The sequence below is a fragment of the Papio anubis genome, chromosome 7 (assembly GCF_008728515.1).
Source record: "Papio anubis isolate 15944 chromosome 7, Panubis1.0, whole genome shotgun sequence".
NCBI classification, from domain to species: Eukaryota; Metazoa; Chordata; class Mammalia; order Primates; family Cercopithecidae; genus Papio; species Papio anubis.
Window position 1 is genome coordinate 131746315 of NC_044982.1, and position 22644 is coordinate 131768958.

At 39.8% G+C, this 22644-nt stretch overlaps 1 protein-coding gene across 20 annotated transcripts in view; it reads right to left on the reverse strand.

The window, feature by feature from the left end:
• Nucleotides 1-22644, reverse strand: part of LOC116268611 (zinc finger protein 280D-like) — a 244960-nt gene that overhangs the window by 82996 nt on the left and 139320 nt on the right. For 3 of the 20 annotated variants that reach the window (XM_031669286.1, XM_031669277.1, XM_031669287.1), the window contains exon 1: nt 2886-3066. The exons of 3 other annotated variants lie outside the window; for them this stretch is intronic. Coding sequence is in view for 7 of the 17 variants with exons in the window: in XM_031669270.1 (XP_031525130.1) it covers nt 2886-3202 (317 nt within the window). In the remaining 10 variants the exon portion in view is untranslated. Of the gene's footprint in view, nt 1-2108; nt 2527-2885; nt 4921-22644 lie in introns of those variants that run through there. 14 more of the 20 variants (XM_031669270.1, XM_031669271.1, XM_031669276.1 and 11 more) reach the window with 11 other exon arrangements.

The window sequence follows — 22644 nt, forward strand, 5'->3', positions numbered from 1 at the left end:
TCAAACTACTTCAGAACTTTTCTATTTACCATAGCTTACTACTGCTAAAATGGTCCTAAGGAAACTTTCAAAGAAGGCAAAGTCTTTCTGACATCTACTTTCTGCCTCCTCTCTCCTAGTCTCCCTAGGCTCTGATGCCGACACACAGTAGCATTCCAAGTTCCCTAAAGTAGATAGGTTAGCATTTCCTCCAGAATTGTCTCCACTCCTCCTTCTTCCTAACTTCCAAACCCATACCTAAGGACTGCTCCCAACTGTGTTTATCAGATTACTGCAGATAAATTCTCACCCTAATGCCAAAATATCACACCACAAATTACTTGCTAATTGCAGAAGGAAATGCTTACAATGGAAAGATAGCCTGTCAAATTTAGGATTATTAGTAAGACAAGCCTACTTTATGTGCCTTTGGATGTTGTATGCAATGAAGCATACTGCATGACTTACAAAGTATTCCTATCAAAAAAAAAATATTAAACCTGAATATATTCAAGCCTTTAGACCCAATTCCAAGTTTACAGAAAACAGGATAGAGGGAACAAATTTAAACACTACGAGGAGGAACTATCACTAAAACATGGAATATGGGTTATTCTATAAGACTACAGAGCTGGTCTCTCCAAAAGATCAATGTCACCCAGCGCTGTGGCTCACATCTGCAATCCCAGCACTTTGGGAGGCCGGGGCAGGTGGATCACTTGAACCCAGGAGTTTGAGACCAGCCTAGGCAACACTGCAAAACCCCATCTCTACAAAAAATACAAAAATTAGCTGGGTGTGGTGGTGTGCTCCTGGGTTCCCAGCCACTCAGGAGGCTGAGGTGGAAGGATGGCTTGAGCCCAGGAAGAAGGTCAAGGATGCAGCGAGCCAAGACTGCTCCACAGCACTCCATCCTGGGACACAGAGCAAGTACCTATCTCAACAACAACAACAACAAAACGATTGAAAAGGAATTTCGAAGAAATGGGGGGAAATGTGAATATATACTATACCACATGTTAAGAGTGTAAGGAATATTCTTCACTTTCTTAAGTGTGATTGTGGTACTGTTACACAGAAAAATGGCCTTGATCTCTTACGAAATACATACTGACACACATGCAGCATTTAGGGCTGAACTGTCATATCCGTAACGCACTTTGAAATGTTCGGAAAACAGAATGTGAGGGAAGTGGAAAACGCAAATATGGCAAAAAGGTAGCGTTAAAACTAGGTGGTAGGTATGGTGTTCAAATGGGCTATTTAACTTTTCAATATTTTCGAAAAAAATAACAAGTTGCAAAGTTAATAAATTCATTCGAAAATAAAAATATAAAAGCCAGGCTAGATGATGCACACCTGTAATCCCAGCTACGGAGGCTGAGAGGTCAGCTTGAGCCCAGGAGTCTGAGACCAGCCTGGGCAACATAACACCCGCATTTGAAAAGTAAAACATAAAAATATCAACGAAAGGGCAATTGAGTAGTATTTCTTAAAATCTTTAGGTGAGCCTCCTTGCCTATTCTCATCTACTTCGTTCCCACAAAAATGGTATATACTAGCGTTGAGCACTGGAGAAGGAGTCAGAAGACCTACGGTTCTATTAATATAATTGGCCTTGACTCTTCCTAGTTAGTGACCTCATTCAAGTCCTCTCCCTGAGGCTGTTTCCTTGCCTGCAAAATGATTCCCGCAACCTAGACCACTTCAAAAGGGTTTGCTAAGAGATACAAATCAGGGGTTATCAAAGAAACAAACAAAAGCAAGACACAATTACAACGGTATTTGTAATGATGTTAAAACATCAGAGGCACACAGCCCTAACAATGGTATAAGCAAACCAGTGCCTTCCCTGGTTAAGTTTCTGCGTGGAGACAGCTGGAGTTGGCACAGTAGTCCCCCAAAGCAGGACACCTTACAGATGCTAAGAGGCAGCTTTTGTGCTTTAAAACTCTCCTTCCAGCGTTCCATTTTATGTTTCATGGCACTAAAAAAGACAAATTCTGTCCAAACCTGAAAACAATAAAGCCAAATATTTAAGATGACAGATTTTTTTTTTTAAACTAACGAATCTTCGCAAACAAAGACTCTTGGCCAAAGGTCTCCCTTGCTTGCAGAAGCGGGTTCACCTTGACGTTTTTCCTCTCCAGCAGATTTCTCCTTAAAAGCGTTAAAACTTGAGATAAGTTGGGAGGAACTCCTTCCATCGCTGGAGCAGGCTAAAACCTCAGAGTGAGATCATTCTTTCCGTCTCAGTAAGTGAACCTTGCAAAGCTCAGAAAATTGTGTCTCCAACTCCACGTTTCTCCTCAGGGCCCTTCTTCTGTAGACAATAACGGGAATTCTATGGCAGAGCAGGGGAGGTCCCTTTGACAAAAATGAGGGTGCAAACGTGGAACGACCGGTCATCTGGGCCAAACGAGGGGCCCTGTGCCTGCAAATCCCGAACCCCCTTTTGGTCTCCTTTCCTACGACTGAAGAGACACGGGGGTGGGCTGTGGTGTGAGAAGCATGGGTCTTGGCCAAACATCGGCACAAAATGTACCAAAGGGAGTTGCCTCCAGAGAGAAAAGCCAAAACCAGGCCGGGGACAAACAGGCGCACAGGCCTGGGAGGGGAGGTGGTGGAGGAGCAGAAGGCGGCGGCCCGCGCGGCCCAGGCCTGCAGCAGCCGAGGCGGCTGCCGCGTCGCGCCGGGATCCCTCCTCCCCCGCCTGGGCCGACGCAAGATGGCGGTCCGGCCGCCGCCGCGCAGCCGGTCTCCTCCCCCGCGCCCTGGGCGCTCCCGACGACCCGCGCCGGCCTCAAGACCCCCAGTCCAGCGCCCCCGGAGTGAGGCGGCGCAGGCCGCGCGGGAGGGCCTCTGCCTGCTGCAGCACAGGGCGGGCGGGGGCGGGGGGCGCTTACCGTGAGCGGAGCGGATCGGCCTGACTGGAGCCCTGAGGAGGAGGAGAAAGAGGAGGAGGAAAAGGAGGAGCACGAAAAACTACACTGCGGCGACGGCGGCGGCTCCCATTGCGGAGCTGGCAGCCGAGCCGTGGAAAGGGGGGGCTCTCGTGCAGCCGGCGCGCTGCCTCATGGGTAGGCTCCGGGTCAGCCTCCCCGTGTCCGAGCTCCCTGTCTTGTCGCCGACGCGGGAGGCGGGCACCGACATGTGCGCCGCGTCGCGGGCCCTCGAAGACCCATGCGCCGGTCGGGGGCGAGGGCCAGGGCCTGGTCACCATGTGGGTGCGAGCTGCTTGTTGGTGTGGCCGGGCGGCAGCCCCAAAATCCAAACTGCTCGGAATTTGCAGGCGAGGAGCCGTGCGTTCCGGGCCCTCCGCGTGTGTAACGACCCCCAGTCCGTTGACTTGGAAAGTGAAAAGGTCACGGGGTAGAACCGCCGTTCCAAAGAATTGCGGAGGCTGCGGGGCGAAGACTAAACCAGAAGAGAAAAAGGAATCGTCCGTTTCTTTTCATAATTGGCTGATTTTACCAAGTCTGTTTTAAATGTGTGGTTTTGCTTGCGACCCTGTCGAAGTCAAATACGAAGAGACTAATCTCTACATTTAGCGTTTCATTTGGGACACAGTAATTGCAAGTTCAGGTTATTACAAATACAGGGTGGTCTTCAGTATGTGAGAAGAACAAAGAGGAGTTAGGGGGTTTTATTTAAAAAAAAAAAAAAGTTATCTATTGTTTTTCCAGAAAGTTCATTGACATTTAGTAAAGTTTTGGGCAGCTGGTTAGTTCTGATTGGTGAGTGAAGGGGGTTTGTAAAACTTGCCCTACAGCTGCAGCAGGTTCTTTCAGAAGCTAAAACCTGAAGATAAAACTTATTTCAGGTTACAGCAGGTGGTTTCAGCAGCCAGGCTTGCAGAGAATTCTATTCTTGGAGCAATGTTATGTGCCCTGCTTCCCCCACCACTGGCTTCTCCACTCTTTTAGTTGGCTATGACAAGAGTGACCCAATTCGAATGATTAACTTTCACACTCTAATTCCTAATTCTGCCATCTGGATATTAACCTGTAATAGCATTTTCAAAAGTTATGACAACGAGAGTATAAGAATTTACAAGAAGAACACTTGCCAAGATACTGCTTGCATAAATACTTGCTAAAAGCTGTATTCTGATCTGTAAGGAAAGTTTCCTAAACTGATTGTCTTCTCAAGAGCAATGGCATTACTGGTGCAGCTTGTGAGTGACCAAGACTTGAAATCTTGCCTCGTAGGATCCTTAACAGACACCCTGTTCAATCACTGAATCTTGCTAATTCGTCTTCCTATTTGAATTCAGTTTCTTCTCTCTCATCCAGCTTTCCCTAGCTTTCCTCAAGTGTTTATCATTATTGTAGTCTCCATATTGATTACTGCCCCCAAATTAATCTTCCCCAAAGGCCACCTGGATCACTCCTACAGATCTTGTGTACTTGGAGGTAACCATGACCTAGCCTTCTCCCAAATGGGCCTGGGATCATCTACCCAGCTTTCCCTTTCCTGCTGGCCCTGAAAATAAACTTTACAGGAAAAGACAGAAAATAGTCAAAACAGCAAACATGGAAAGTTTAAAAATTCCAAAATCTTGAAATATTCTTAAGACGTCGTTTTTCAAATACAGTCCCTACAGGTTAGCAAAGCATGCTACAGTGTCAGGCAAAATTACAACGAATTTAAAGATCTCACTTGGCTTTATTGCAATTCTAGATTCAGGCACCACTTCATTCCATAAAACAGAATAGGTGTTCCCTTGAATGGAGCAGATGTGGTTGGCTTTATAGACAGAAAAAGGGCTGAAGAAAGAAACAACAAAAAACAAGTTGGTCATTTCAAAGTTACTTTCCTTGTAAGGTGGGGCAGTGAGACAGAATAATAGAAAGAAAACTGATTGATTAATATCAGGTTACTCCAGGTTACTATTGTAAGAACAATAGCAGCTGGGTGTGGTGGTGTGTACCTGTAGTCCCAGCTACTGAGGAGCCTGAGGCAGGAGGATTCCTTCAGTTCAGGAGTTCAAGGCTGCAGTGAGCCATGATCCTGCCGCTGCAGTCCAGCCTGAGCAACAGATCAAGACTCTGTCTCAAAAACAAACAAACAAGAGTTAAAACAGAGAACTTCATTATTATGGGGATTGAAGGTTTAAACTGGCCTGTTTGGGAAATTAGGCTGTTACCTCTCTCCTGATTTCTCAGAAGGCCACATAACAACTCAGTTTCAGTTTTGTGAGCATGGGTAACTCCATGTTGATTTTTAGTCTAGTCTGTTGGGGCTTAGTGCAGGAGTTTGGTCCAAAACAATGGCATCCTCATAAAAAGGAATGAAATAATGGCAGTCGCAGCAACCTGGATGGAATTGGAGACCATTGTTTTAAGTGAAGTAACTCAGGAATGGAAAACCAAACATTGTATGTTCTCATAAGTGGGAACTAAGTTGTAGGGATGCAAAGGCATAGTAATGATACAGTGGACTTTGGGGACTCCGCGGAGAGCGTGGGAAGGGAGTGAGGCATGAAAGACCATACATTGGGTAGAGTGTATACTGCTTGGGTGATGGGTGCGCCATAATCTCAGAAATCACCACTAAAGAACGTATTCATGTAACCAGACACCACCTGTTCCCCAAAAACCTATGAAAATAAAAAATAAAAATAAAAAATAAAACAAAATGATGGCATCCTATTATTTTTATTTGTAACAGGATGAAAGAGAAGATTGCACTCTGTATTCTAGAGTCTAGTCCTCACTTTGTAGAGACAAAAGCTCAGTGTTGCCAGTCTCCAGAACTAATTTGAATCCTGCGGGATGATTCATACCAACCAAACTTACTGAGACTGATGTGTAAACGAGAATTGCAATTGTTTTTTGTTGTTGTTCATGAAAAACACAACTGCCATGGAGACCAGAAAGCTGGTTAACATTTTCATTCAAAGGAACATTTACATGAGAAGCCAAATTACAAAAGATGACTCGTGAGTATAGAATCAGCACACAGGAAGTTATTTGGATGATTCTGACATCGTACTTCAAACTTCTGACATCATACGCCCTTGGCCTCTAGAACGCCATTCTTTTGGTTCTCCTGACTTACTGTCTGAACTTTCCCATCGTTTTTTACGAGCTTCTCTGACTTATGTTCTCAGCCTATTTTACATGTTACACACTTGCTATAGATATCCTCACAGTACTCATTCTCCTTAAGTGAGATTATGCTCCATATCCCTACCTGAATTACTGCAATGAATATGGGTGATCTCCCAGCTCTCATTCCACAAGTACTTTGTGTTCATCTATGCAATTTGGACAGACGTAATACACCCCATAACAGGTCCAAGAATTGTCCAACTGGCCAAAAGTTATCAGAGTTATCCTCACCCTTTGAACTAGTTTTGTTTCAGAGGCCAATCAGAGGGAAGCCTAGGATTTTTGTTTTATAGCAAAGAACAGAGAAATTATTTTTTTTCTCTGAATAGTATAGCATTCAAATGTAAATACTGGAAGAGCTACATTCTCTCTCTCTCTCTCTTTTTTTTTCCCTTTGCTACTAAGTAGAGCCAACTGAAAATAAAGCCAACACGTGGAGGAGGAATGGTTGGGAGAATCAATCATAGGGAAAGGAAGCCAATCCCTGAGAGAATCATAAACCTTCAAATAAAACATCACCGGAACCCATACTACCTCTAGACTTCTCTGGTTTATGAGCCAATAAATTCCCTTTGTTGTTTAAGCTGAAGGGATCCAGAATAAGCCATTGTGGCATAAAAATTATTTTGAGCTGAATATGTTTAAGTTCCTGAAATCCCTTATCTACCTAAAAGCAGAGCCTTTCAAAAGAACCCAAAAGAACTCAATTGTTATAAATTCCCTCCAGGGAGCAACCAAGGAAGATTGAGTCACCGTCAGAGACTGTGAGAATTGTCACCACATCTAAACAGACATTGTCAAAAAAACTATGATATCTCCCATCTATTCTCCAAAGGGCCCATTTATCTTTCCCGAAAGTCGTTTCCATAAGTGCCCTTTCCGCTCCTTCCCCTTCTAAGAAGTCATTTGTTTTCCCATAAGTGCTTTTCTCCCCCTCCCCTTCAGGGAAGTATCAGTCTATAAGCCCCAAATTCTAACCAGCCTCTGGAGTCACACTTCTTTGTGATCTCCCTTACATATATGTGATTAAAATCTGTCTTCTCTTGTCCTTTGTCAGTTTAATTCACAGGCCCCCAATTATAGAACCTCAAAAGGTAGAAGGAAAAGTTTTTCCTCCCCAACAAAGCCAATTTGAGTTGAATTTTCTGTTACCTGCAACTGAAATCGTCGTTAAGTGTGACAGAGATAATGATACATATTCACCATCTTATTTTCCTCTTTGCACCCAGAAAACCTATGTTTCCCAGCTATCTTACCTTTATATTGGGCTGTGTGACTAATTCTGGACAGTGGAATGTAAACAGAAGCAGTGACCCTCCCATGTAAGCCTGACCTTAAAACTTCCAGTAATTTATAGTTCCTGTTTGTTTTTCACACACCAGTCAGCCAGACACAGAAAACTCTGAGAAGCTGGGGGATGGCAGAAACATTAAATAGAAGGACTCTGGGTTTCTTAATAATTGTATCAACACACTTATCCTCATTGGACTGATTGGAGCAAAAAATAAATCTTTATTGGGTTATGACCCTGAGATTTGAGGGTGGTTTGTTGCAATAGCTAAAATCACTAACTCTGATTAACAATAGCGATGGCCTACAATAACAAAAAACTAAAATATGTGTCATTAGCTTAGCACAGTAATCAGGTGGGAATTGAGGAAATAGATGTAGGAGGGTGGACAGCTGAAGGTTCAATTAGGCGGTGGCTAAACTCTTGCTTACAATATCTCACAAGGCAGATTAGTATCTACATAACTTGTAAAGCTAAGGGAGGAGTTCAGAAAGCAATATTAATGGTAGATGTTGGTGATTTTTTATGTTTTTAGCAAGACATTATCAGAAGGAGATTAGCATAGAACAGAATTAACCAGTTTATTGTTGGGGGCAAAGGAAATTTTTCACATCTGAAGGTTTGAGTCTGATGAAATTACCAACAATAGAGAGAATAACAGGAGAAAAGGCATACAAAGGTATTAACGTGATACTGTGCACAAGAGTCATACAAAACATAAGACTCAAAGAAGGGCCAGACAGTTGACACTCAAGTACTCGCTTCGTAGGGGAGAAGAAAATAGAGGACGTAAGCAATTTTGAGGGGTAGCAAATTATTTTCAGAAGACATGAATGAGCTCAAAGAACAGACAATGGTCTGGGACAAAGTTCCTCCGAGCTCTGGGGGAGGTGGCAAAAAGTTGAAGGAAGGTGAGGGACAATAGAACACCGATAGAATAGGTGTTCCCATGAATGGAGCAGATGTGGTTGGCTTTACAGACAGAAAAAGGGCTGAAGAAAGAAGAAACAACAAAAAGCAAGTTGGTCACTTCAAAGTTACTTTCCTTGTAAGGTGGAGCAGTGAGACAGAATAATAGAAAGAAAACTGATTGGTTAATATCAGGTTACTCCAGGTTACTATTGTAAGAACAGCAGCAGCCAGGTGTGGTGTGTACCTGTAGTCCCAGCTACTGAGGAGGCTGAGGCAGGAGGATTCCTTCAGTTCAGGAGTTCAAGGCTACAGTGGGCCATGATCCTGCCACTACATTCCAGCTTGAGCAACAGAAATGAACAAAGATGGTCTTCTTATGCAGATAAAGTCTCCCAGGTAATCTCAGTTGCCCTGAGAAGAATAGAGGAACAGTCTGTCTGGGCATGACGATGACTTTTAGTCTTTTCTCTTCTTATGGTTAATCTTGGCTGGTTATTTGATGAGATTCCTAGGGAGGAGGCTTTAGAACAATTGCATTTCTTTTGAAAAAACTTTTCTTCTGTAAGATAAGGGAACTTCCAGGGAGAGCGTCTCCCTGTGTTTGGGGGTTGGGGGGACAGAAGAATGTTAGAAAGTCCTTTGTTCTGGGGCAACTTCTAAGCCTTTCCAATTTTCTTTAATTCAGAAGTGCTCAGCACACCCCAAAGCACCATACTTTGAGGTGTTGTTCTCTGAGCCCTGACATTATGAACCGAAATGAAAGGGAATAGAGAGAGTCCACCAATGGGGGACTTTGCAGGGTTGGAAAACACTACTTCTTCTACATTCCAGACAGAGATGTGACTTTAAAAGACTTTGAGCAAGGAAGCACCAGTAGAATTTGAAAAAAGTGACTTGCACTTAGGAAAAGATCAGATTACACGTGTTTCAGATAGCACCTATTATTTCAGATAGCCTCAAAGTAACGGCCATTAAATTGAAAATGAGAAAAATTTAGTCAAAAAAGCAGAAAAATAAGGCAGCTTTTAGAACTATGTCTGCAGAATAAATACTGTTGATGCTTCAGTATTTAAAGGCAGGTGATATTTATCTACCTTTTTTGAGTGCTTCCATTACCTGAAGTTTCACTGTGCTTCTATTTTCAACAGCTGGGATCTGCAACTCTTTTTCACAGGACTGTCCTTAGGCTTTTGGAACTACTTTGCATTCTTTCACAAGGACTAGAAGTCCCTGGGAAATTATATTCCTCAAGCGCAGTGCTTAACCAATCACTGATAAATACAGGAGTATGGAAACTTTAGCTCCCCCTGTCTTGGGTAGGAACAACTTAGACACATAACTTACACTCCAGAATTTCCCTGTAGGATCAAGCTGAATATACCCTCTCTAGGGTTTTACCTACAGCTGTATCCTTGGCTTGTGGGCATGTTAAACTACTATTTATTCCAGTTCCACAGCCACCCTTCTTGCTTTGTGATGCTGGGAGCTAGGACCCTACAAAACAACTTTGTGTTTTTCCAGTTGCTGTTAGGCTCTGCCAATAGGGGGAACTAAAGAAAGACTGGAAGACTAGAGGAGGAAGAAGGGCTTTGCTCCTTCCTGTTTGCCTGTTTTTTCTTTATCTTCCTGTCATGATGAATCCAGCAACTTTTCATCACTCCAGCAGTGACAATTCAATCCTGTAACAGAGGCTCCCAGCACCATATATTGAATAGGGTGTCTTTTCCTTAGTGTGTACTTTTGTTGACTTTGTCAAAGGTCAATTGGTGGTAGGTATGTGGCTTTATTTCTGGGCTCTCTATACTGTTCCATGGATCTATGTGTCTGTTTTTATAGTAGTACCTTGTTGTTTTGGTTACTGTAACCTCATAGTATATTTTGACATCAGATAATGTATGCCTCCAGCCTTGCTCTTTTTGCTTAGGATTGCTTTGGCTCTTCAGGCTTTTTTTTTTTTTTTTTTTTTTTAATTCCATAAGATGTTTTTTTTCTTGAGACAGTCTCAGGTGGAGTGCAGTGGCACAATCACAGCTCACTGCAATCTAACCTCCAGGACTCAAGTGATCCTCCCACCTCAGCTTCCCAAGTAGCTGAACTACAGACACATGCCACCACACCCCGCTAAGTTTTCTTAAATTCTTTGTAGAGGTGGGGTCTTGCTATATTGCCCAGGCTGTTCTCAAACTCCTGGGATCAAGCAATGTGCACCTCCACCTCCCAAACTGTTGGGATTATAGGCGTGAGCCACCATGCCCGGCATTGGTTCTATAAGAATTTGAAGATTGTTTTTTCTAATTCTGTGAAAAATGACATTGGTAATTTGATGGGAATTGCACTGAATTCATAGATTGCTTTAGGCAGTAGGGTCATTTTAGTGATACTGTTTCTTCCAATCCATGGGTTGTTTTTCTATTTGTGTCATACACAATTTCCTTCATCAGTGTTTTATAATTCTTCTTGTGGAGATATATCACCTCCATGGTTAAATGTATTCCTAGGTATCTTATTTCTTTTTTCCTTTTGCAGCTATTGTAAATGGAATTGAGTTCTTGATCCAGTTCTCAGCTTGACTGTTATTGGAGTATAGAAATGCTACTGATTTTCATATGTTGATTTTGTATCTTGAAACTTCACTGAAGTCATTTATCAAATCTAGCAGTCTTTTGGAGGAGTCTTTAGGAGTTTCTAAATATAAGGTCATGTTATCAGCAAACAGAGATAATTTGACTTTCTCTTTTCCAATTCAGATGCCTTTTATTTCTTTCTCTTGCCTGATTGGACTAGCTAGTATTTTCAGTACTATATTGAATAGGAGTGGTGAAAGTGGGCATGCTCATGTGTTCCAGTTCTTAAGAGGAATGCTTTTAACTTTTCAGTAAAATGTTGGCTGTGAGTTTTCATATGTGGCTTTTATTATTTTGAGAGATGTTCCCTCTATGCTCACAACATCACAACATTTTTATTGTCTTTTACAAAAGTAATGGTCTGCAGCAGATTGGAATTTTTTTTAATTGGTCCTTTCCTACAGATAGTTTGAGAAGCTCCATTTTTTTCTTTTGAGATGTTGTTTCGCTGTTGTCACCGCGGCTGGAGTGCAGTGGTGCAATCTTGGCTCACTGCAACCTCTGCCTCCCAGGTTCAAGCAATTCTTCTGCCTCAGCCTCCCAAGTACCTGGGATTACAGGTGTGTACCACCACACCTGGCTAACTTTTGTATTTTTAGTAGAGATGGGGGTTTCACCATGTTTGCCAGGCTGGTCTCAAACTCCTGATCTCAGGTGATCCACCCGGTTTGGTCTCCCAAAGTGCTGGGATTACAGGCATGAGCCACTGCACTCAGCTGGAGAAGCTCCATTCTAACATTACTTCTAGCCTGGCCCCTAAAACTTGTTAACATTCTCCCAGGCTTTTTTGGTTCTTGGGTCAGTCAGATGCAGAGGATCAACCAGAGTATTTTGAGCTCTAGAAGACATGGGAGCTACTGCAAAGAAGTAACCTGGGGTTTCTGAATGGTTGATGGAACAGAAATATCTCCCCCACCAAAATCATAGGATTACTCTGAACCATGAGGTGCGTAGAAAATAAACCTTATTATCTTAAGCCACCAAGAATTTTTGGTAATTTGTTTTAGTAGCTAGTGTTAGTTATCCAAATACAATGTCACTGAATTTTCCTGTGATACTGACTTTTATATATATGCCCATAATTTCTGAATTTATACCTTCAAAGCACATCCCTCTCCAAAGCATCAGAGCCATATATCTTATCACAAACTTGAAAGCTCCTTTTAACTGTCCTACAGGACTTAACAGCTCAACATTTCTACAACTAATTATGCTTCTTTCTCTTTTTCTTTCTCTATTCCATTTTGTTGAATCACATCACCACTTCTTCAGTTATCCAACTCTGAAAACTGAGAGTAAACCTCATCTTGTCTTTCTCCAACCCAGTATAACTAATTGACCCTGTACCATGTTCTGAAGATTCTACCTTCTCTGTATTTCCCCAGCACTTACTTTACTCTCAATTCCTAGTTATTCTACCCTATCTCACTTGAGTTACTACAAAAATATTTTATTGTATACTCTTGTAATTAATTACTTCCAGTGTCGCAGAAACAACTTTTCAGAAAGCAAATCTAAGTGTGTAATATCCATACTTTAGATATATATTAACTGTTTTCATAGTCCTTGAGATAAACTTCATACATAAATGACATACATGGTGTGTTAGACACTATGGATTGACTACTTTAATTTCTCTCCATTCTCCTAATCAGAGATGATGGAAATCTAAAAATAAATAAATAAATAAATAATAAATAAACAAACAAAAAAACCCTATATTCCCCATACAATAGTGCCACCGGAGCTCTAGATGTAGTAGATTCTGCCAATTTGATGCATTACCACCAGATTTGGAAGACAAAAATGAGGTAGAGGCGATATTCTGTTGTTGTTGATACTGGCAAGCAAAGTTATGAAGATGCTGGTGTTAAGAGACAATTGCAGTAGTTAAACTTGGAGTCCTGATATCTATTCACCAGTTTCACGGATGTGAGAGGCAACTGATGCAGCCACAATGGCAACAGCAGCAGCAGCTTCCTGAACCCTAGATCTCAGCTATGAAATTATAGCAGCCCCTTGATTTCTATTCTTCCAGTTTTTCTGCCAATGTTATATTTCCCTGAATTAAATACCTTTCTATATGAAATACTGATTTTCTCTTTCTCCTACATTATAACCTGACCAAATAACATTACATAACACACAAGGCTTCGCCGGGCACCATGGCTCATGTCTGTAATCCTAACACTTTGGGAGGCTGAGGCAGGCAGATCACCTGAGGTCAAGAGTTCGAGACCAGCCTGGGCAACATGGTGAAACCTCGTCTCTACTAAAAATACAAAAATTAGCCAGGCATGGTGGTGGGCACCTGTAATCCCAGCTACTCAGGAGGCTGATGCAGGACAATCACTTGAACCCAGGAGGCAGAGGTTTCAGTGAGCCGAGATTGCACCGTTGCATTCCAGCCTGGGCCACAGAGCAAAAACTCCATCTCAAACAAAAACAAAAACAAAACAAACAAACAAAAAATCGAGGCTTTCATGATGTATCTCCTATTTCTTTCACCAACAATCTCATGACACTCTTCCATGACTGCTCCATACACATCCATCCCCATACGTTGTACTTAAGCTGTACTAAACTAGTGCACATCCACAAGTGTGCCATTTTCTCATGACTCTTTCTATTTCAAAGGCCATTATTACCCTTTTTCAATTCTCTAGCTCCTGTTTATTCTTTAAGATTCAACTTGAACCTAATCTACTCTGGGAAGACTTTCCTGATGCCTCTGCCTCCATCTGTGTGCTTATAATGGAAATTCCTCATTCTTATTTCTTGCCACACAGCATCTGAGTCCCCTCCCTGTGTTTGAGATGTTGCCATTATGAGATGGAGGCTCCCCCTCTTTAAAAACTGAAAAAGCCACATGCTTGCTTTCCCACATCCCCTGTAATCAGAGCATGTGCATGTGATCTAGAATCTGCCAATCAAATACATATGTTCCAGATTTTGAATTAGAAGCTAATGGCATGAAAAAGAGCATCTTTTTCAGAACTCTGACAATGTATAGCAACAAAAAAGGCAGCTAAAATCAATTTTTAGAGGCAATAGTGCCAGTAGTTCTAGCAACAGTATTGTATTAGTAGTGTGGGCAGTTATAGTGGGAGTGTCTGTACTACTGGCAATAACAGTGGTGTCTTCTCTAGCCTACTTTTGTATGATTTTGGAAGTTGTACCTGGTTGCATAGTCTCTGGGACTGGTTTTCAGACCTTTCAAGAGACTTTATGTACTAATCAATAGGGCTCCTTAGTAAATGCCTTTTCTGCTTAAATATTCCAGAGTCTGTTTCTACTGGTTATAATCAAGAACTTTGACTTATATAATCCTTCTCTATTTTTTCCAGTTGCACTGTGTATGTGTGAGTTTGGATTATTGTTCAGCAAATATTTGCTCCTGTAGACTCCAATTATAGTTTCTTTCCTATCCTATTGACATTAGTCTTGGTTATATGTTTTGGGTTTTGGCCAATGGGATGTCAGCATCTGTAATTCAGAGGTTTGACATATGCTGTATGCTTGAGCTTGCCCTCCTGTTCCAGTTACGTGAAGAGTATTTCCCAGGTTGCTGCTGATTATTCAGCCTAGTCCCTGAGTGAGACACATGGAACAGACCACATACCCCAGGCAGCTTCTGGTCCAAAGATGAGGAGCATATGGAGCTGACCTAAACCCAACCTGTATCCGAGAGCCCAAAACCCAGGGGTTGGAGTCTTACCTATCTAGCCCACAGACCTAGAGAATACAAGTGCTATTTTAAATCACTGCATTCTTATGCAGTATTGTGTCCATAGCTGACTAACACAGCATGTAATTATTATTAATAGTTACAGTCATAGTCAGCCTATAATATAATGATTGGTTTTCTGGTCTGTTGCTCTCTACTAGACTGTAAGTTTGTTGTGAGTGGAGACTGTGTCTTATTGGTCTTTACATTTTCAGTGCTTATCACAAAACCTACACCAAGCCTCTGTGAATCTTTGACAATGCATAAACACATAAAGGAAGAAATGGCAAGCATTCTTTGCATTTTTTGGTCTATTGCACCACTACAGGAGCCGTGCAGAACAGTATGTCTTTATTAAAATATTTCTTCTACCAAAGTATGGTAAAATTGATTAGATTGAGCTGGATTGAATTATAGCATAGCAATACATTCATCTTTTCCTGAGACTATTCTCTTTTTATCTTGTTTGAAGTTTTGGGCACTCCTCACTCAGGGAAAAACACAGGACCAGCTCCTAATAAATATGCTCAATGAATTTCATTTTAACTTTCTTTCCAGAATTCCTTAGTTACTGATTTACACACAGACCCGTCTACTTCTTTATAGGTAGTTGGTTACTTCTATTATGTACGGATTCTGCTAGTTCCACTCTCAAATATTAGATTAATTTCTTTGCTATCAATTTGGGTTTATCTTGTAGTATCTCATTATCACTTTCATGTACCAAATGCCTAACCCATAGCTGAGACACAATAAAAGTTTGTTAAATGAATTTGGCATTTGTTATATTAATAGTCTCCTGAGTAATTAAAATTTTGATGCAATCATTTTGACTAGGGTACATTTTGGTACAGACTAAAATAGAAACTCTTATACATTTTTTTTTCTTATTTTGACACATTGTGCAAAATGACTGTTTTCAGCCCATTCCTGAGCCTCCTGCAATTACTGACATCCTCAGCTGGGGTGAAGATCAGAAATGTGATGAGGCTCAGGAATGAAGTGAGTATAAGGAATGAGGTATAAACAATAAAAATGAATTTCTATTTTGTCATAACCATGGCCATTTTGATGAGTCTGTAACTACAGCAAAGTGACCATGTCAAAAACAGAATTGAAAGCTATGCGTACATCCTGTCTCCCTAAGTTTAAGCCCTAAAGCAGTAGTAGTAAGGTACTGGACCATAAATAGATATGTTGTCTATAATGCAGAAAGCACATCAATTTCTTGGAAAAGCAAAACTGCTTAAATTAAAACCAGAAAATAATTTCTCTATTGGGTCATCGTAGGCAAGATTCTACGTATGGTATGTCTTAATCCAGAGGTAGATTTTCTTGTATCCAGAAAAATGAATGAATTGCAAATCCTTCCAATGGCCCTCCTTAGTGTTTCTTTCAACTGAGCTTTTAAAATACAGTGAACAGCTCTGAATTTGAGATTAACTCTCCTGAGAAATACCTAGAAAACATCTATTCATTGTCACTAATTAAGTACAGAGCCTTATGTTTTAATAATCAGCAGAGCTGGGGGGTAGCATTGACATTTTCTGTCGAATATTAAAACATGAAAAAAGCTGCATGGATAGAAAGTCAGTCCACCTGGTACTTGGAGTTGTGCCAAAGAAATAAAGTACTAGGAGTAAGGATGAGATTGTCTTCAGAAAGTAATTTGTGTCCCCTCTGAATTACAGACAAATGAGTTGCCGATGTTTCAGAGTTCCACACCATAAAAGATGGCAGCAATAATTTTAGTATGGAAAATGTTAAATACCACCACCACCCTTTAACAATAAAATTTGTATACTAAAATATCCATAGAGCATCAAGGTGTTAATTTCTTATTATAGAATGGCCCACCTGAAACTTGCCTGCTTTTTGAACTTAATATTGGCCCAGATGGCTACAGTTGCAATTTATCAGGTATGAAAGTGGAATTTTAAATGACATATTAAATAAGCAACACATAAATGAAGCTTCTAATTTGTAGATGATGAGTGGAGTAGTGTTTTTAAAATGGAATAGCCTGTGTTGCAAACATTTGAGGTCTATAGTGAGATGGCCAAGTCATCTGAAATGAATTTCTTCATTAGTTCTGGAACATCCCTAGTCATTATTTCTCTCCGTCCTCTTCCTTTATAACTCTGATTTAAAAATGTTAGATTCCCCCAGTCTCCTCCATGTCTTCTAACTTTTCTTCTATATGTCCTTTTTTGTCTATCTATGCTGCATTCTGCATAATTTCTTAATATATATGTCTTCTAATTTGCTGTTATATTTATCCACTGATTTTTTTTAAGAGACAGAGTCTCACTATGTTGCCCAGACTGGACTCAAGCTCTAGGGCTCAGGCAATCCTCCCACCTCAGCCTCCCAAGTAGCTGAGATTACTGGCACACACCACCAAGCCCAGCCTGTCCACTGATTTTTTAATTTTTTCATTTTTTATATTTATTTCTATACAATACCATTGGTTCTTTTCAAATATGATCACTTTTTAGAGTATTTTGATGTTTTAAATTATAAATAGACTCTGATAATTCATATATCTGCTAAATTTCATATCTATATTTTTTCTCATGAGACCTCTTCTGTTTGTGTGTGTATGCACATGTGCACATGTATGTTTTACTGTGCACTGATTATTGTCCCTAAAATATTATATAAAGGAATTCTTCGAGGCCTAGGATGAAGGTTACCTTCTTTCAGTGAGAATTTTCCTCTACCAGTCAGAACCACATTATCCAACTTCATGGTTTCATGTTCCCTGACTATCCAAACCCAGCTCTGTAATTCTTGGTGGGGTACAACTTTTCAGGGAGGAGTTCTCTCCTTTTCTTTTTACATCTGTTCTTCTCAATGTTAAGGCAATATTCCCTTCTACCCCTGGGAGTATGGGAGGGTAGTATAACTAAATATCTGAGATTGGGTAATTTATAAAGGAAATAAATGTCTTTTTCTTTTCTTTTCTTTGTTCTTTTTGAGACAGAGTCTCACTCTGTCACCCAGGCTGGAGTGCGGTGGTGTGATCTCGGCTCACTGCAACCTCCACCTCCTGGGTTCAAGCGATTCTCCTGCCTCAGCCTCCTAAGTAGCTGGGACTACAGGCTTACACCACCATGCCCAGCTAATTTTTGTATTTTTAGTAGAGACAGGGTTTCACCATGTTGGTCAGGCTGGTCTTGAACTCCTGACCTCATGATCTGCCCTCCTCAGCCTCCCAAAGTGCTGCGATTACAGGCGTGAGCCACTATGCCCTGCCAGAAATGTATGTCTTAGTTTTGGAGGCTGGGAAGTCCAAGATTGAAGGACTGCGTCTGGTGAGGGCGTTTTTGCTGGTTGGGACTCTTTGCAGAGTCCTCAGGCAGTATAGGTCATCACATGGTAAAGGGGTTTATGATAGGTGGCCCTACTGGCTTTTTTAAATAACAGATCTACTCTGGTGATAATTAACTCATTCCCAAGATAACTCATTAATTTATTAATCTATTAACCTATTAACTCATTAATCCATGAATGGTCTAATCCAGTCATGAGGGCTCTGCCTATTAAAGGCCAACTTCTTAAAAGTGTTTCCTTGAGGATTAAGTTTCAACATGAGTTGAAATCATAGCAGTATATTTCAGATTTTCTTTTACTCTGAGGGTGACACCCCTTTGGGGTGCTAGCTCAGTTACGGAGGGGTCATCTTGTAGGATCCCCTCCTTGGATAGGCCCTGCGTACATCTGTTAAAACCAAGGTTCAAATCTGTCCAGATCAACAAGTTCCCTCAGAGAAAAGGCATCTTCAGTACATTCATGCTCAGCTTCTTTCCCCAGATTCCAGTGTTTTCTTAGATTTTGGCCCGTAAGTCCTTACTACTTTGACAGTTCTACAATGCTTCTGAGAAAAAAATTAGTATTTTTTCCAACTTTTTAGTTTTTTCAGCAGGAGGATTCAGAATAGAAATAAAATACATAACTTTAAAATGAAGAGAGGAGATAAAAGGGAATGAAGAAAAATTGATCACAGAAGGCAAAAAAACACAAACTAAAAGCATGGAAAATAAAAAACATAAATTAAAATAGAAATTAATCCAAGTTGCACAATGATACATTCAGTATGATACCATTTATATAAAATTTTTAAAACATAAAATAAAATCACATAGAATGTATTAAAATATTCATGATAATGCACATACCAACTTCAGTAGAAATGCTAGTTCAACAGAAAGGAAAGGATGAAAGGGAGAAAATGGAAAACTTTATTGTATGCATTTTGTTTATCTAAAAAGAGAGAGTGAGGCTGGGTGTGGTGGCTCAGGCCTGTAATCCCAGCATTTTGGGAGGCTGAGGCAGGTGGATCAGTTGAACTCATGAGTTCGAAACCAGCCTGGGCAACATGGCAAAACCCCATCTCTACCAAAAATACAAAAAATTAGCTGGGCATGGTGGCACGTGCCTGTAGCCCAGCTACTCAGGAGGCTGAGGTGGGAGGATTGCTTAAGCCTGGGAGATGGAGGCTGCAGCAAGCAGTGATCATCCCACTGCACTCCAGCCTGGGTGACAGAGTGAGACCCCATCTTGGAAAAAAAAAAGAAAGAGAGAGAGAGTGAGCTGAAGCAAATATGGCAAAATGCTAATGTCTATAAATACTGGTAGTGGGTGCATATGTGTCTGTTACATTATTGTTTGTATTTTTCAGTATGTTTGAAATGTTTCCTAATTTAAAACATGTTAAATAAAACTTAATTCAGTGTCTTAAAAGTTTAAAGGAGAAAGTCATATGATCATCTTAGTAGATGCCAAAATTATTTGATAAAATTCAACATCCATCCCTAAGGGAATTGGGAAGCATCCTTAGTAAAATAGCAATCGAATGAATGTTCTGTATAATTTTTATTGGCTCTGGAGAAATGCTAAGAGAGCACTAGGAGATTCAGACTTCAACTTTTCCATTTTAAACAAACTTGTGAAAACAAAGTTGTGAAACTCTTGGCAAATATAATAGTTCAAGAGAAGGAGCAGAATGGCTAAGTTACATGCAAGTCCAGGACTAGGGTGAAACCAGAGAAGCACCTAGGATGCAATTTAAAGGAGACAGTCTCCTCAGTCATCTCACTCCAGTCCTGGCCCACATGGCAGGTGTTATGTTTAACTTTTTAAGAAACTGCTGCATCCTTACCAATACTTAGTATGATCAATCTTTTTTAATTTTAGACATTCTAATAAATGCATATATGGCTTAAAATTTTGCATGTTCCTAATGACTAACGATACTGAGCATTTTTTCATGTGTTTATTTGCCATCCCTATATCTTCTTTGGTAAAGTGTGTGTTCAAGTGTTTTACCCATTTTTATTGGATATTTTTAAATATTTAGATTTTGTGAAATCTCTATATATTATGAATACAAGTCCTTTATCTAATATATGGCTTGAAATTATTTTTTCTGGTCTGTGGCTTGTCTTTTCTTTCTCAGAACAGTGTCTTCCAAAGAGCAAAAGTCCTTAATTCTGTGGTATAATTTGTCACATTTTTTAATGACTCATGCTTTGAGTGATGATGTGTCTTTACCTAAGCCAAAATCACAAATATTTTCTCCTGTTTTATTCTAGAAGTGTTATAGTTTTAGGTTTTAGACATAAGTCTATGATCTATTTTGGATGAATTTTTGAATATGTTTGTATATGGTGCAAGGTATGAATTGAGGATACTTATTTATTTATATACTTATTGAATATGGATATCCAATTATTCCAGAATCATTTGCTGAAAACCTTTCTCCATTGCAATGCCTTTGTATCTTTGTCAAAAATCAATTGATCATATATGTGTAGGTCTATTTGTGGATTCTCTACTCTGTGTGGTTGATTTGTCTATATTTTTTTACCAATATCATACTCTCCTGATTAAAATAGCTTTATTTATCATACTCTCTTGATTAAAATAGTTTTACTAAAAGTTTTGAAATCAGAGAGTGTTGGTCTTCCAATTTTTTTCTTTTTGGCAAAGTTGTTTTAGCCCTTCTAGGTCCTGTGTATTTTCATATGAATGAAAAAATCAGATTGTTAATTTATTCAATAAAAGCCTGCTGGGATTTTGAATGAGATTACACGGAATCTATAGATCAGTTTGGGAGATAATTGGCATCTTAACAATATTGAGCTTTCATTTCCATAAATGTGGTTTATTTTTTCATTTATTTGGGTCATTAATTTCTAGTAGCGATATTTTAGTCTTTTTAGTGGACAGGTCTTACCCATGCATTGTCAGATTTTTTTCTATGTGTTTCATGTTTTTGATGCCACTGTAAATAGTAATTTCTTAAATTTCTGTTTCAATTGTTTGTTGCTAATATGTAGAAATAAAATTGTAGTTTTTAAAAAATTTACCTTGTAACCTGTAACCTTGCTAAAGTCCCTTACTAGCTCTACCAGCTTTTTTGTAGAGTTCACGGGATACTCTACATACATGATCACATGGTCTGCAAATACAGTTTTAGTTTTTCCTTCCCAATCTGGATGTCCTTCTTTCATTTCCTTACATTATTGTACTAATGTTGAATAGAAGCAGTGACAGTGTACATTTTTCTTTTCCTTTTGACATGGAGTCTCGCACTGTCGCTCAGGCTGTAGTGTAGTGGCGCAATCTTGGCTCACTGCAACCTCCGCCTCCTGGGTTCAAGGAATTCTCCTGCCTCAGCCTCCCCAGTAGCTTGGATTACAGGTGCCTGCCACCATGCCCAGCTAATTTTTTGTATTTTTTTAGTACAGACGGGATTTCACCTCGTTGGCCAGGCTGGTCTTGAAATCCTGACCTCGTGATTCACCCGCCTTGGCCTCCCAAAGTGCTGGGATTACAGGTGTGAGCCACCTTGCCCAGCAACAGTGTACATTTTTCTGTGGCTTCTGATCTCAGAAGGTAGAAACAAAACATTTAATTTTTTATCAATAGGGGTTTTTTTGTCAATGTCCTTTATCAAGATGAGTAGATTTCCTTCTATTTCTCATTTGCTGAGAGTTTTTATCATGAGTGGATGCTAGATTTTGTCAAATGCTTTTATTGAAACTATTGAGATTATCATTTTTTCTTTTTTAGTCCATCAAAATAGTGAATTATATTGACTGATTTTCAAATGTTAAGTCAGCCTGGTATTCCTAGACCTTTTTTGGTTCTTTTAATATACTGTTGGATTCAATTTGTTAAATTTTTAAAAATATGTTTACATCAAACTTTATGAGGGGGATTTGTCTGTGGTTTTCCTGTCTTATAATCTATTTGACTGCTTTTGGGGATCACAGTAATTCTGGCCTCTCAGAATGAGTTGGAAGTATTTCCTCCTCTTTAATTTTTTAGAAGTGTTTATGTGGAATTGGTATTATTTTCTTCCCCAAATGTTTGGTAGAATTCACCAATGAAAGCATCTGGGCCTGGATTTTTTGTGGGTAAGTTTTTAAATACAAATTAAATCTTTTAATAGATATATAGATATTTATGTTATCTGTTTCTTCTTGGATAAGCTTTGGCAGTTTGTATCTTTCAATGAATCTGTCCATTTCATCTAAGTTGTCAGATTTATTGGCATAAGGTTGTTCATAATATTCTTTTTATCCTGTTAACATCTGAACCATAACCTGTATTATGTTATTGTTTTCATTTCAGATATTGTTATTAGTGTATTCTCATTTTTTTCTAGATCAGTCTGGCTAGAGATTTATTTACTTATTTATTTATTCAACCTTCTCAAAGATTTAGGTTTTCACCAATTTTCTCTAGTTCTTCTGTTTTCTATTTCATTGATTTCTACTCTGGTATGTAGCATTTTCTTTCTTCTGCTTATTTTGGGTTTTTGTTTTTTCTTCTTTCTCTAGTTCCTTAAGGTAGAAAACCTGAGGACTTTCTTATTTTCTAACACAAACATTGAGTGCCATAATTTTTAAGTACAGCTTCAGCTGCATCTCATACATTTTAATTTGTTGTGTTTTTATATACTTTCATTCACTTCAAAATCCT